Below are 13592 nucleotides of genomic sequence, written 5' to 3'. Positions count from 1 at the left end.
GCATTGATCTGTTGTTGCAGATGCTATGCTCGGCTACCTCCTAGGGCAACAAACTGTCGCAAGAAGAAGTGTGGCCACACCACTCAGGTGAAATTTACTTCCCCCTCTCATGGTCTTGGCCGGCGGCCTTATCATTTTTGGCGGCTAACTTCAAAAATAAAAATAAGGGGTAGATCTGATGCATGTATTTTGCTCAACCTGTCATTTACAGCTGAGGCCAAAGAAGATCTGGAGGTACTACAAAAGCGTTAGGCGCCAATGAATTGATTAATTTCTCAATTCAGAGTTGGACGTTTAAATTATCTCCTTGTAAACGTCCATCCTTGTGGATGTTGAATCTTAATTATTGTGTCCCGGTTACATCAATTTGCAATCATGTCTTGATGACGATCTTATGTTTCTACCAATCGTCTTCCTCTCTGAAACGCGGCAGAATAACAAATACGTCAAGAATCTCAAGTGGAGGCTCGGTCTCCGTCATTGTATCATGCAACCCGGCTTAGGAAAAGGTGCTGGCATTGCCCTCTTTTATGATGAGAGTGTTGAAATAAAAAAGATTGTCGCAGGGGCGAGATATATCGATGTGTTGATTCGTCTAAGTCCAAACGGTTTCCAATGGACGGGTACGTTTGTCTATGGAGAACCAAAAGCGCATGATCGTCACCACATGTGGACCTTACTAAGAAGAATAAAGGTTACGAGCAGCCTTCCTTGGCTGATGGTGGGGGACTTAATTGAAACTATGTGGCAGGAGGAGCATTTTTCTGCCGCAAAAAGATTTGAAAGCAACATGGATAATTTTCGCAGAGCTCTGTCTGATTGTAACCTCTTTGACCTTGCACTAGTAGAAAAACACCTAGTAGTCCCGGTTCGTAAGGGCCTTTAGTCCCGGTTCATGAACCGGGACTAATGGGTCATTACTAATACCTCCACCCATTAGTCCCGGTTCAAACACGAACCGGGACCAATGTGCCTCCACGTGGCCCTGTGCGTCGAGCCCAGTCAGGGGGCCTTTGGTCCCGGTTGGTGGTACCAACCGGGACCAAAAGGCATCCACGCGTCAGCCTTTTAGTGGCTGGGGTTTTTGTTTTTTTTAAAGGAGGGGGGGGGGGTTGGGGGTTTTGGGGGGTTAATTTAGGTGTTTCATATATTGTGTTAGCTAGCTAATTAATAGAAAGAAGTGTCCTCTCTTATGTCCGTGCTTGGTCGACGCTACGTACTATATATACATAAGTGATCGAGAGAACCATTGAGTACAGAAGTTTGTCATGCATACCGAGAGAAGTGATCGATCGACCTCTCCTTCTCCGAGAGATTGGTCGAACAACAAGTTTTCGTATATCATGTATCCGACGCTACTGGCTACATACATGTACAATATGTATAAGATCTCTTAATTACAATTTCCTAGCGATTGAAATCAATTTCCACATGGTATTCTCCGGCTTTATTGATGATGTGGTCAAGAAAGAATCCTGCCAATTCCTCTTGAATTGCTTTCATGCGATCTGGTTCTAGGAGTTCATTCCGCATCTGCCACGTCTAATTTGAAGAAGGGGGTTAATTAATACATATATATGAATGAAACTCAACAGAAATGATGGTGTAATAAAATGAAATTGTGAATATTATTGCTTACGCACTTCATATTGTCTTTGAGAGTAGCCCCGCTTGTTTTTCAAAGTCGCGTTGTGGATGAACTCGCACACGTAGTATCCACAGAAATCATTCCCTTCTTCCTGTCACAAACACTTTACGAGAAATAGAGGTCAATCAAACTGATAATGAAGCATTAAAAATGGCATTGATGAAAGTATAGCTATAGAATCAACGGGAGATGCGCGCAACTAGCTAGCCAGTAGTACTTACTTTCGGGTATGTATATCGCAGCTCCTTCGGCAGTCCCGGAGCTTGTGCGGTGAACTGTTTCCAAACCCTGCAAGACAAAGAAAATAATTATTATTACTTGAGATATCAGGAAATGAACAAAAAGTTGCCGATATGGTGCGATAATGATCGATTGAACTTACTTGCTGAGCATTTCAGTCATGTCCGCATAGGTTTTGGGATCTTTCTGTCTCGAGTCTAAGATGGTTGCTTAGTCCACGCTCAAGCTTAATCTCCAGAAGAATATAGTGGTACCTGCGCACGCATGCATAACTCATCAATTACATTACTATAACCTCGCTCGAGTAATAAGGGAAACTGAATATGCACACGACAGTAACACTCACTTGCCGTTGTAAGGAAAGAGTATGATATCTTTGTTTTGATTTTTGATCAACGATTGTAGCATGTTGTTCTCGGCCTCTTTGACGTCCTTTTTAACCATAAATTCATCTATGATATTTGTGTTAATGAACCCAATATCATAAATTTCTTGTTTTTTGCACTCGACGATCTTCAATCTGCATAATATATTGAGGATAATTAATTATAAATACATGAAATGAAAGAGCCGAGCTATATACAGAGACTTAATGACAGAAATAGTACTTACAGAGAGTAGCAAAAGACCATTAGTTTATCGAGGGCCTTTTGATTGAAGAACGCGAAGAACTCATCAAATAGAACAGTCAACAGATCATTTGCAACGAGGTCGTGCTCCTCTTTAATATTCAGATACAAAGCATTCGTACCCCCAGACTCTCTGCAGGTTTCCATGTACCAATTATGGAATCTTCGCATCATTATTGTCAGAGATTTTTCATCTTTGACGAGAGGCTTCCCGTACTCGTATATGTGTTCGTCCACCTCCAAGAAATCAGGAAGTTGATCATCAGGCAGGTAATCTACAAGATTTCCATAACCGGCCACCGTCCCCAGAGCATTAGACACTTTGAGCGGGGGGCACGATTGTTGTGCTTGTTCGCCGAGCTGGGCAATTTTTTCCCCTTTGCTCGTTCTTTTAACCTTTTAGCACTGACAGTAGTTTCCGACCGCTGGGCTTGGAGATATGTCTGTTTAGTAATGCGCTCATAGTTGGTTCTCGGCGGAGACTTTGGTGGTTTTCTCAGGGCATCGATAGTACGCTTTGCTTTCACCGGATCTACCTTCTCCTCCGGAGGTGGATGTCTCTTTGCTTTCACCCCTTCAAAGAACTCCTTCACGTGGGTCCGCACAATCGTATCGTTTTCCTCCTCGGTCCTCTCGTACGGTAACTTCTCTGGAGGCTTGAGAGGTGGACTGTATCTGTATTGCCTCCTGCCTCTGGTTGTGCTGCTAGACGGCGGAGCAGACGGAGCGGCTGCGGCGTCTGTCTTCTGTCGTGCTTTCTTACGAGGCGGAGGAGAAGGAGTACGACGCGCCGGAGCAGCCGGGGCGGCAGCGGGTCTCTTCCGCCCTTGCTGGCGAGGCGGAGAAGGAGGAGGCTGCTGGCTGCTCGGGAGCGCCGGTGCAGGCGGAGAAGGAGGCGGAGTGCCGCCACGCGCCGGAGAAGGAGGCGGAGTGCCGCCACGCGTGCCCTGATCATCACTTGCCGGAGGAGGAGGCGGTGGAGGAGGCGGAGTGCCCTGACTCACCGGAGGAGGAGGAGGAGGCGAAGGCGTCCAGTTCGGAAGGTTGATGAGCTCCTTCCGCCATAGGCATGGAGTCTTCAGAGCAGAACCCAGCCTAGTCTCCACTTCACCGGTAGGGTGGTCAAGCACGAGGTCCTAAAATCCCTCTGTTATTTCATCCACCATCACCTTAGCATATCCTTCTGGAATCGGCCGACAGTGATAAGTTTCTCCGGATCCACTAGGATAAACAGAGCCAACAGCCGCCTTGACCTTCAAATTCATCCATCGCACCATAATGTGGCAATGTTGAGACTCCGTGATAGCATCCACGTGATAGCTGGCAGGAGCCGTCAAGACATGCTCCGGCTGAAGCCGCTCGGTGGAAGCCACGCTGCTTCTCCGCTGAGATGGTGGGGTAGCTTCGGGAGAAGCTTCGGCTGGTCGTTTGCTGTGATCTGCTGCTTCTCGTTCCTCTTCTCGTTCCTCTAGCCCCATTACACTTTCATGCAGCGCCTGCAGTTGGCCCTGCTCCAGTTTCTTCCTCCTCTCGTGGGTTTTGTAACCCCCTGCGTCCGGAAAACCAACCTTCCACGGAATGGATCCTGGCGTGCCTCGTGTCCGTCCAGGGTGCTCAGGATTCCCGAGGGCCAATGTGAGCTCATCCTTCTCCCTGTCTGGTACGAACGTCCCTTTCTGCGCTGCATTGATATAGTGTCGAAGGTTCTTGACTGGTATTTCCAGTTGCTCGTCCGTTCAACGGCACATCCCTGATACAGGGTCCAAGGTTCCGCCAGCCCCGAAGAACCAAGTCCGGCAACGGTTTGGCCATCTCATTGTCTCTGGTTTGTTCCCTTTTTCAAGCAGATCATTCTCAGCCTTGGACCACTTAGGCCGGGCTTTGAGGTAGCCACCTGACCCCGTGCGATGGTGAAGCTTCTTCTTCGCAGCATTTTGCTTGTTCGTCGCCGACATCTCCTTACTCTTTTCCGATGTCTTGTGGGCCACAAATGCGGGCCAGTGATCTTTGATCTTCTCATATTTGCCGATGAATTCTGGTGTCTTTTTTTCTAACAAAATGGTTCAACTCTTTCCTCCACCTCCTGAATAGGGTTGCCATCTTCTTAAGAGCACAAGACTTGATTAATTGCTATTTAACTGGCTTCTCCGGATCCTCCTCTGGCGGTAGGGTGAAATTTGCCTTCAGCTGAGTCCAAAGATCTTCTTTCTGCATATCATTGACATAAGACACCGCAGGGTCATCCTTAGGCTTATACCATTGCTGGATATTGATCGGGATCTTATCCCTAACAAGAACCCCGCACTGAGCAGAAAATGCGTTCTTTGTCCGGATGGGTTCAATCGGTTCACCGTCGGTCGCGATTTCTATGATCTCAAACCTTTCATCCGAGCTCAACTTTTTCTTCGGGCCTCGTCTCCTTACCGAAGTTGTGCTCAATCCGGAGGGCTAGAAATTAAAAGGAAGAAAGACGAGAGTAATTAATATGTGTACATATACCAAAACAAGGAATGCATCAATTAACTAGTCAGCACGGGCTTAACTAATATATATATATATATACCTGGCCGGACTCGGTTCGGTCACCGGAGCAGTCAGCACAGTCTCCTTCTTGTACCTCCATTGGGTCATCACCGGAGCCGTCATGAATATAGCCCTCTACCTGTACCGGCATTAATGGGCCGGAGCCATCATGAACATAGCCCTCTTCTTCACCCAGTCCTTCCTCACCAACGACGTCGATGAAAAATAACGCAACAACATCAGTTCCTTCTCCGATCATCTCCCCCAACATCGCTTCTGTTGCTTCGTCTCGGTAGTGCTCCATAGTTTCTGCAAATATTTACAACATGTCAATTATTATTCAAACATGGTACAGATGGATATATATTAGTGGCAAACGTAGAACTAGCTAGCTAATCACAATAAGAAATCATGTTAGTGGCCTCGACGCTGCTTCTCTAGGGTTTGGGATCGCCTCGACACAACGCTTCAAGGGTTTGGGGTGGCCTCGACGACAACGCTCTTTTAACTTGGTAAATTTGGGTGGCCTCGAGAGTTTTGGTCGAGCGAGAGGGCCGAGGGGGGTGCTGCCGTTGTATAGGTTATCACGGTCGAGAGGGGGTATATATATCGACCGCCCCTCATGTCGAAGTTATCTCGAGGGGGCGGCGAGGGCGAAGGCGAGCAGCCTGACGGCGACAGACCCGATAAAACATAAGAAAATGAAGAAGAGATAAAAAGAGGAGAAGAAGAAAGGAATAGAGGAGAAGATCGAAGAAAAAATAGAAGACAAAAAAAGAGGAGAAGAAGAAAGGAATAGAGGAGAAGAAGAAATCTTCTTTTTTGTTCTTCTTATTTATTTCTCCTCTATTCCTTTCTTTCTTCTTCTCCTCTTCTTTTTCTTCTTATCTCTCGAGAAAGGAAAATAATTAAGGAAAAGGAAGAAAAGAGGAAGAAGGAAGAGAAGGAAGAAGAAGAATAAAGGAATAGAGGACAAGAAGAAAAAATAGAAAAAAAATTCTCCTCTTCTTTTTCTTCTTTTTTCTTCTTATTATTTATTTCTCCTCTTCTTTTCCTCTCCTCTTCTTCTCTTTTCTTCATCTTCTTATTTTCCTTTTTCCTCTCATTCTTTTTCTTCTTCTTCTTCCTTCTTCCTTCTTCCTCTTTTCTTCCTTTTCCTTATTTTACTTTTTCCTCTACACTAACCTAATTAAAATGCACTAACCTAAAATCGATATCTACTAACAACCTAAATAAAAAATTAATACATATATGAAAAAACATATATAAACAAAAAAATGCTATGAACATTATATTCATACATACATATAGCCACATCCATTCATCATATAGCTACCACATACATATATACATTAATTATATATATGAAAAAAATGCAATGAACGAAAAAAATACACATGTATGTATGAAAAAAAGCACTGAACACAGAGCCTTGACGGCGGCGGCTCACAACGGGGGTGGCCGGCGAGGGCGACGGCGGCGGCGGCGAGGGCGCCGGCGACGACCACGGCGGGCCGGGGCAGGGGCGTGGCCGGCGACGACGGTGACGGTGACGGCGACGACGGGCGATGATGACAACGTCGGCGAGGGCGGCCGGCGAGCGGCGTCGGGGCAGCGCCTGCCCGCGACAGGGCAGGGGCGAAGACGGGGGCGCGCGGACGGCATCGGGGCGGCGCGCGGACGGCGTCTAGGTGGCGGGCGGCGGCGGGGGCGCGCGGACGGCGTCGGGGCGGCGCGCGGACGGCGTCTGGGCGGCGGGCGGCGTCGTGGCAGCGGACGGCATCGATCTGGGCAGCCTGGCGGCGTCGATGAGCTCGGCGTCGTTGGGCGGGCCGGGGGCAACTGACAATGTGATCATCAAATTTTCCTAAGTGCTGTATATATAGCAAGGGCATTGGTCCCAGTTCGTGACTCCAACCGGGACTAATGCCCCCTTTATTCCCGGTTGGTACCACCAACCGGGACCAAAGGCCTCTTTTCAGCAGCCCAACGGGCGGGAAGCGGTGACCTTTGGTCTCGGTTGGAGGCACCAACCGGGACTAAAGGGTGGGCATTGGTACCGGTTGGTGCCACGAACCGGTACCAAAGGACCCTGTGCTGCCAGCGTCGGGGCCAAAGTTTAGTCCCACCTCGCTAGTTGAGAGGGGCGCGCAGTGGTTTATAAGCCCCACTGCCGCACCCCTCTCGAGCTCCTCTCCATCGTAGGCTTGTGGGCCTATTTGCTACTGCTTTGCCTGATGGGCCTGCTGGGCCTACTGCGGGCCTGAATCCTGGCCCATGGTAGGGTTTCTAGTCGTAGTCAGGCCGTGGGGGCCCAGTAGAAGGCATTTTTTTGTTTTCTTTCTTGCTTTATTTATTTTATTTTGTTTCTACTTACAACAAAATACTTATTGTTGCTATTTTTTATTATTTTCTAGTTTTTTTGTTTTGTTTTCTGCATTATTTATTTTCTTTTGTTTTTTGCTTTATTTTTAATTCTTTTTGCTTTTAGTTTTGGAAAAATTATAAATTTTCTGTTAGTGCCATTAGTTTTCAAATTTGAAAATACTTTTTTTGTTTTTTTGTTTTCTTTCTTACTTTATTTATTTTATTTTGTTTGTACTTACAACAAAATACTTATTGTTGCTATTTTTAATTGTTTTTTGTTTTGTTTTCTGTATTATTTATTTTCTTTTGTTTTTTGCTGTATTTTTTAATTCTTTTTGCTTTTAGTTTTAGAAAAATTATAAACTTTCTGTTAGTGCCATTAGCTTTCAAATTTGAAAACACTTTTTTTATTTTTTTTGTTTTCTTTCTTGCTTTATTTATTTTATTTTGTTTCTACTTACAACAAAATACGTATTGTTGCTATTTTAAATTATTACGAGGGCCGAACCATAAGACATTAAACCATTTCAAATGAACTATGAAAAAGTTGAAAGTTGGCATGGTATCATAAATTCACCCACATAGCATATGCATGTACAAAACGGACAATGGTATCATACTCGTGTGTTACAAAGTTGGCATGGTATCATCATAATAGTTGTGGGAGAAAGTCTTCACTTTTTATTCGCTTGTGTCATTTGCTTATTGCGCCGTAACCATGGATAATCTTCATCGCTTATCAGGATGTTGGGGTCAGCCTTGACTTTGAAGGGAGGAATTTCATGAAACTTTTCATAATCTTCAGATATGTCTGTCTTGCCCTCCACTCCCACGATGTCCCTTTTTCCTGAAAGAACTGTGGTGCTTTGGCTCATCGTATGATGTATTCGCTTCCTTATCTTTTCTTTTTCTCAGTCTGGTAGACATGTCCTTCACATAGATAACCTGTGCCACATCATTGGCTAGGACGAACGGTTCATCAGTGTACCCAAGATTTTTTAGATCCACTGTTGTCATTTCGTACTGTGGGTCTACCTGTACCCCGCCTCCTGACAGATTGACTCATTTGCACTTAAACAAAGGGACCTTAAAATCATGTCCGTAGTCAAGTTCCCATATGTCCACTATGTAAACATAATATGTGTCCTTTCCCCTCTCGGTTGTTGCATCAAAGAGGACACTGCTGTTTTGGTTGGTGCTCTTCTGATCTTGGCCAATCGTGTAAAATGTATTCCCATTTATCTCGTATCCTTTCCAAATCGTAACAGTCGAAGATGGTCCACTGGACAACAAGTACAGCTCATCACAAACAGTGTTGTCACCTCTGAGACGTGCTTCCAACCAACTGCTGAAAGTCCTGATGTGTTCACATGTAATCCAGTCGTCGCACTGCTCCGGGTGTTTGGAGCGCAGACTGTTCTTGTGTTCATCGACATACGGGGTCACCAAGGTAGAGTTCTGTAGAACTGTGTAGCGTGCTTGAGACCAAGAATATCCGTCCCTGCATATTATTGAGTCCCTTCCAAGCATGCCTTTTTCCAGTCAGTCTCCCCTCATACCGCGATTGAGGGAGACCTATCTTCTTAAGGCCAGGAATGAAGTCAACACAAAACCCGATGACATCCTCTGCTTGATGGCCCATGGAGATGCTTCCTTCTGGCCTAGCGCGGTTACGGACATATTTCTTTAGGACTCCCATGAACCTCTCAAAGGGGTACATATTGTGTAGAAATACGGGGCCCGGAATGACAATCTCGTCAACTAGATGAACTAGGACGTGCGTCATGATATTGAAGAAGGATGGTGGGAACACCAGCTCGAAACTGACAAGACATTGCACCACATCACTCCTTAGCCTTGGTATGATTTCTGGATCGATCACCTTTTGAGAGATTGCATTGAGGAATGCACATAGCTTCACAATGGCTAATCGGACGTTTCTGGTAGAAGCCCCCTCAATGCAACCGGAAGCAGTTGCGTCATAATCACGTGGCAGTCATGAGACTTTAGGTTTTAAAACTTTTTCTCTGACATATTTATTATTCCTTTTATATTCGACGAGAAGCCAGTCGGGACCTTCATACTAAGCAGGCATTCAAAGAAGATTTCCTTCTCTTCTTTGGTAAGAGCATAGCTGGCAGGACCCTCATACTGCTTTGGAGGCATGCCGTCTTTTTCGTGCGAACGTTGCAGGTCCTCCCATGCCTCAGTTGTATCTTTTGTCTTCCCATACACGCCCAAGAAGCCTAGCAGGTTCACGCAAAGGTTCTTTGTCACGTGCATCACGTCGATCGAAGAGCGGATCTCTAGGTCTTTCCAGTAGGGTAGGTCCCAAACTATAGATTTCTTCTTCCACATGGGTGCGTGTCCCCCAGCGCCACTCGGAACAGCTAGTCCGCCGGGACCCTTTTCAAAGATTATATGTAAATCATTGACCATAGCAAGTACGTGATCACCGGTACGCATGGCGGGCTTCCTCCGGTGATCTGCCTCGCCTTTGAAATGCTTGCCTTTCTTTCGACATTGATGGTTGGTAGGAAGAAATCGATGATGGCCCAGGTACACATTCTTCCAGCAGCTTCCCAGGTATATACTATCGGTGTCAAGTAAACAGTGCGTGCATGCGTAGTATCCCTTGTTTCTCTGTCCTGAAAGGTTACTGAGAGCGGGCCAATCGTTGATGGTCACGAACAGCAACGCCTTTAGGTGAAATTCCTCCAATTTGTGCTCATCCCACGTACGTACACTGTTTCCATTCCACAGCTATAAAAGTTCTTCAACTAATGGCCTTAGGTACACATCAATGTCATTGCCGGGTTGCTTAGGGCCTTGGATGAGAACTGGCATCATAATGAACTTTCGCTTCATGCACATCCAAGGAGGAAGGTTATACATACATAGAGTCACGGGCCAGGTGCTGTGATTGCTGCTCTGCTCCCCGAAAGGATTAATGCCATCCGCACTTAAAGCAAACCATATGTTCCTTGGGTCACTTGCAAACTCATCCCAGTACTTTCTCTCGATTTTTCTCCACTGTGACCCGTCAGCGGGTGCTCTCAACTTCCCGTCTTTCTTACGGTCCTCACTGTGCCATCGCATCAACTTGGCATGCTCTCCATTTCTGAACAGACGTTTCAACCGTGGTATTATAGGAGCATGCCACATCACCTTCGTAGGAACCCTCTTCCTGGGGGGCTCGCCGTCAACATCACCAGGGTCATCTCGTCTGATCTTATACCGTAATGCACCGCATACCGGGCATGCGTTCAGATCCTTGTACGCACCACGGTAGAGGATGCAGTTATTAGGGCATGCATGTATCTTCTGCACCTCCAATCCTAGAGGGCATACAACCTTCTTTGCTGTGTATGTACTGTCGGGCAATTCGTTATCCTTTGGAAGCTTCTTCTTCAATATTTTCAGCAGCTTCTCAAATCCTTTGTCAGGCACAACATTCTCTGCCTTCCACTGCAGCAATTCCAGTACGGTACCGAGCTTTGTGTTGCCATCTTCGCAATTGGGTTACAACCCTTTTTTGTGGTCCTCTAACATGCGATCGAACTTCAGCTTCTCTTTTTGACTTTCGCATTGCGTCCTTGCATCGACAATGACCCGGCAGAGATCATCATCATCGGGCACATCGTCTGGTTCCTCTTGATCTTCAGCAGCTTCGCCTGTTGCAGCATCATCGTGCACATCGTCTGGTTCCTCTTGATCTTCAGTAGCATCACCATATTCAGGGGGCACATAGTTGTCATCGTATTTTTCTTTTTTGCCGTCTTCCATCATAACCCCTATTTCTCCGTGCCTCGTCCAAACATTATAGTGTGGCATGAAACCCTTGTAAAGCAGGTGGGTGTGAAGGATTTTCCGGTCAGAGTAAGACTTCGTATTCCCACATATAGGGCATGGACAACACATAAAACCATTCTGCTTGTTTGCCTCAGCCACTTCGAGAAATTCATGCACGCCCTTAATGTACTCGGAGGTGTGTCTTGAACCGTACATCCATTGCCGGTTCATCTGCGTGCATTATATATAATTAAGTGTGTCAAAAATCATTACAGAACATCATGAATAGATAATTAAGTGACCAAATTAATAGAAGTTCATCATCACATTAAAATCAAAGTACATACATAGTTCTCATCTAACAACATAAAGCTCTGGAGAGCATCTAAATTAATTAAACCACACATTGAAACTATGTAAAATATTTCAATGCAAAAACAAATGCGATCATAATCGCAACCAATGTAACAACTAACGGCATAATGATACCAAGCCTCGGTATGAATGGCATATTTTCTAATCTTTCTAATCTTCAAGCGCATTGCATCCATCTTGATCTTGTGATCATCCACGACATCCGCAACATGCAACTCCAATATCATCTTCTCCTCCTCAATTTTTCTAGTTTTTTCCTTCAAAAAATTGTTTTCTTCTTCAACTAAATTTAACCTCTCGACAATAGGGTCGGTTGGAATTTCTGGTTTAACAACCTCCTAGATAAATAAAATCTATGTCACGTTGGTCGGCATAATTGTCATAAACAATAGATGAACCAATAGTTATGAAAAGATAATATATACCACATCCGAATCATAGACAGGACGAGGACCGACGGGGGCAGATACCAAAATCATCGCACTATATAACATGCAATAATAAAAGTAAAAAAATTATACAAGTATCTATATAAACATACAAGTAAGAATTTTGTTTCCTTTCAGAAAGAAGATAAGAACAAGAGGCTCACCACGCTGGTGCCGGCAACGAGATCGGCGCGGGCGATCGACGGCGGTGAAGACGGGGACGGGACGTGACGGACCGCTAAACCTAGACAAATATTGAGGAAAATGGAGCTTGGAGGTCGAGCTCGGAGAGGAGAAAGCTTAAGTAGTGTGCCTCGGGCATTCCATCGAACACCTCATGTGCATAGGAGGTGAGCTAGAGCACCACAAAGCTCTCTCCTCGCCGGCCACGAAAAACAGAGCAGTGAGAGTGCTCTGCTCGCGGGCGAGGGGTATATATAGGCAATTAATTGGTCCCGGTTCGTGGCTTGAACCGGGACTAAAGGGAAGCCTTTGGTCCCGGTTCAGGCCACCAACCGGGACCAATGATGGTGGGCCAGGACCAAGGCACATTGGTCCCGGTTCGTCCCTCCAACCGGGACCAAAAGGTCCAGACGAACCGGGACCAATGGCCCACGTGGCCTGGCCGGCCCCCGGGGCTCACGAACCGGGTCCAATGCCCCCATTGGTCCCGGTTCTGGATTGAACCGGGACTAATGGGATGACCCGGCCTGGACCATTGCCCCCTTTTCTACTAGTGTTGGCTTTAGAGGACCTGGATGGACCTATAATAACAAGCAAGAAGGAAGAAGCAATGTGCGTGCCCGGTTGGACAGATTTGTGGCCTCGCCAGAGTGGTCGGGTCATTTCAAAAATGCCTCAGTGGAACACATATGCTCGTCAAGATCGGACCATCTACCGATCCTTCTTCGAATGGGCAGTAGAAAGGAATGGAGACCGGTGGATGCAAGAAAGAAGAGCACTTTTAGATACGAACAGATGTGGGAAAGAGTGGGTACTCTGAAGGACACCATTGAGAACACTTGGCAGAAGAGTGGGCCTGTTGTAAATTTACAAGGAGTACGTGAGAAAATTTTGTACTTACAAAGGGAGCTAGAGGATTGGGAAAAGAAGGATTTTGGGTCGGTTGTCAAGAAGACAGCAGATATTCGAAAGAAGCTGAGTAGGTTATGGAACTCACCACTAACGGATTGGGCTAGAAGGGAAGAAACCAAATTGTCAGCAGAGTTGGATGAATTACTTTTGAGGGAGGAGCTAATGTGGAGGCAAAGGTCCAGAGCCACTTATATTAGAGACGGGGACAAGAACACCAAGTGGTTCCAACAGAGAGCAACTTGGAGGAGAAAGAAAAACACTATAGTGAAGCTGAAAGATGCGAATGGCGCGTGGGTCGAGGATGACAGCAAGGTACAGGAAATGACCTCAGCTTTCTTCCAAAATCTGTATGAGGCAGAGAAGGAGGTCGACCCATCAGATATCCTGAACCTCCATAACAGAGCGGGTTGATGGCAGTATGAATGTTCAGTTAACAAAACCCTTCACTAGCACGGAAATTGCTCCGGGCCCTGACGGTCTTCCCGGCCGTTTTTT

At 46.0% G+C, this 13592-nt stretch overlaps 1 protein-coding gene across 1 annotated transcript in view; it reads left to right on the top strand.

Annotated features, from left to right (window-relative positions):
* LOC119310589 (polyubiquitin 11-like) overlaps positions 1 to 13592 on the top strand; it is an 82879-nt gene that overhangs the window by 62489 nt on the left and 6798 nt on the right. Inside the window, exon 3 of the mRNA XM_037586283.1 lies at positions 9658 to 9679. Within this exon, the coding sequence (XP_037442180.1) occupies positions 9658 to 9679 (22 nt within the window). The remainder of the gene's footprint in view (positions 1 to 9657; positions 9680 to 13592) is intronic.

This window comes from Triticum dicoccoides, chromosome 5B, assembly GCF_002162155.2.
Source record: "Triticum dicoccoides isolate Atlit2015 ecotype Zavitan chromosome 5B, WEW_v2.0, whole genome shotgun sequence".
NCBI lineage: Eukaryota > Viridiplantae > Streptophyta > Magnoliopsida > Poales > Poaceae > Triticum > Triticum dicoccoides.
The sequence above is the reverse complement of the archived record's forward strand: the minus strand, read 5'-3'. Positions and strand labels throughout refer to the sequence as shown.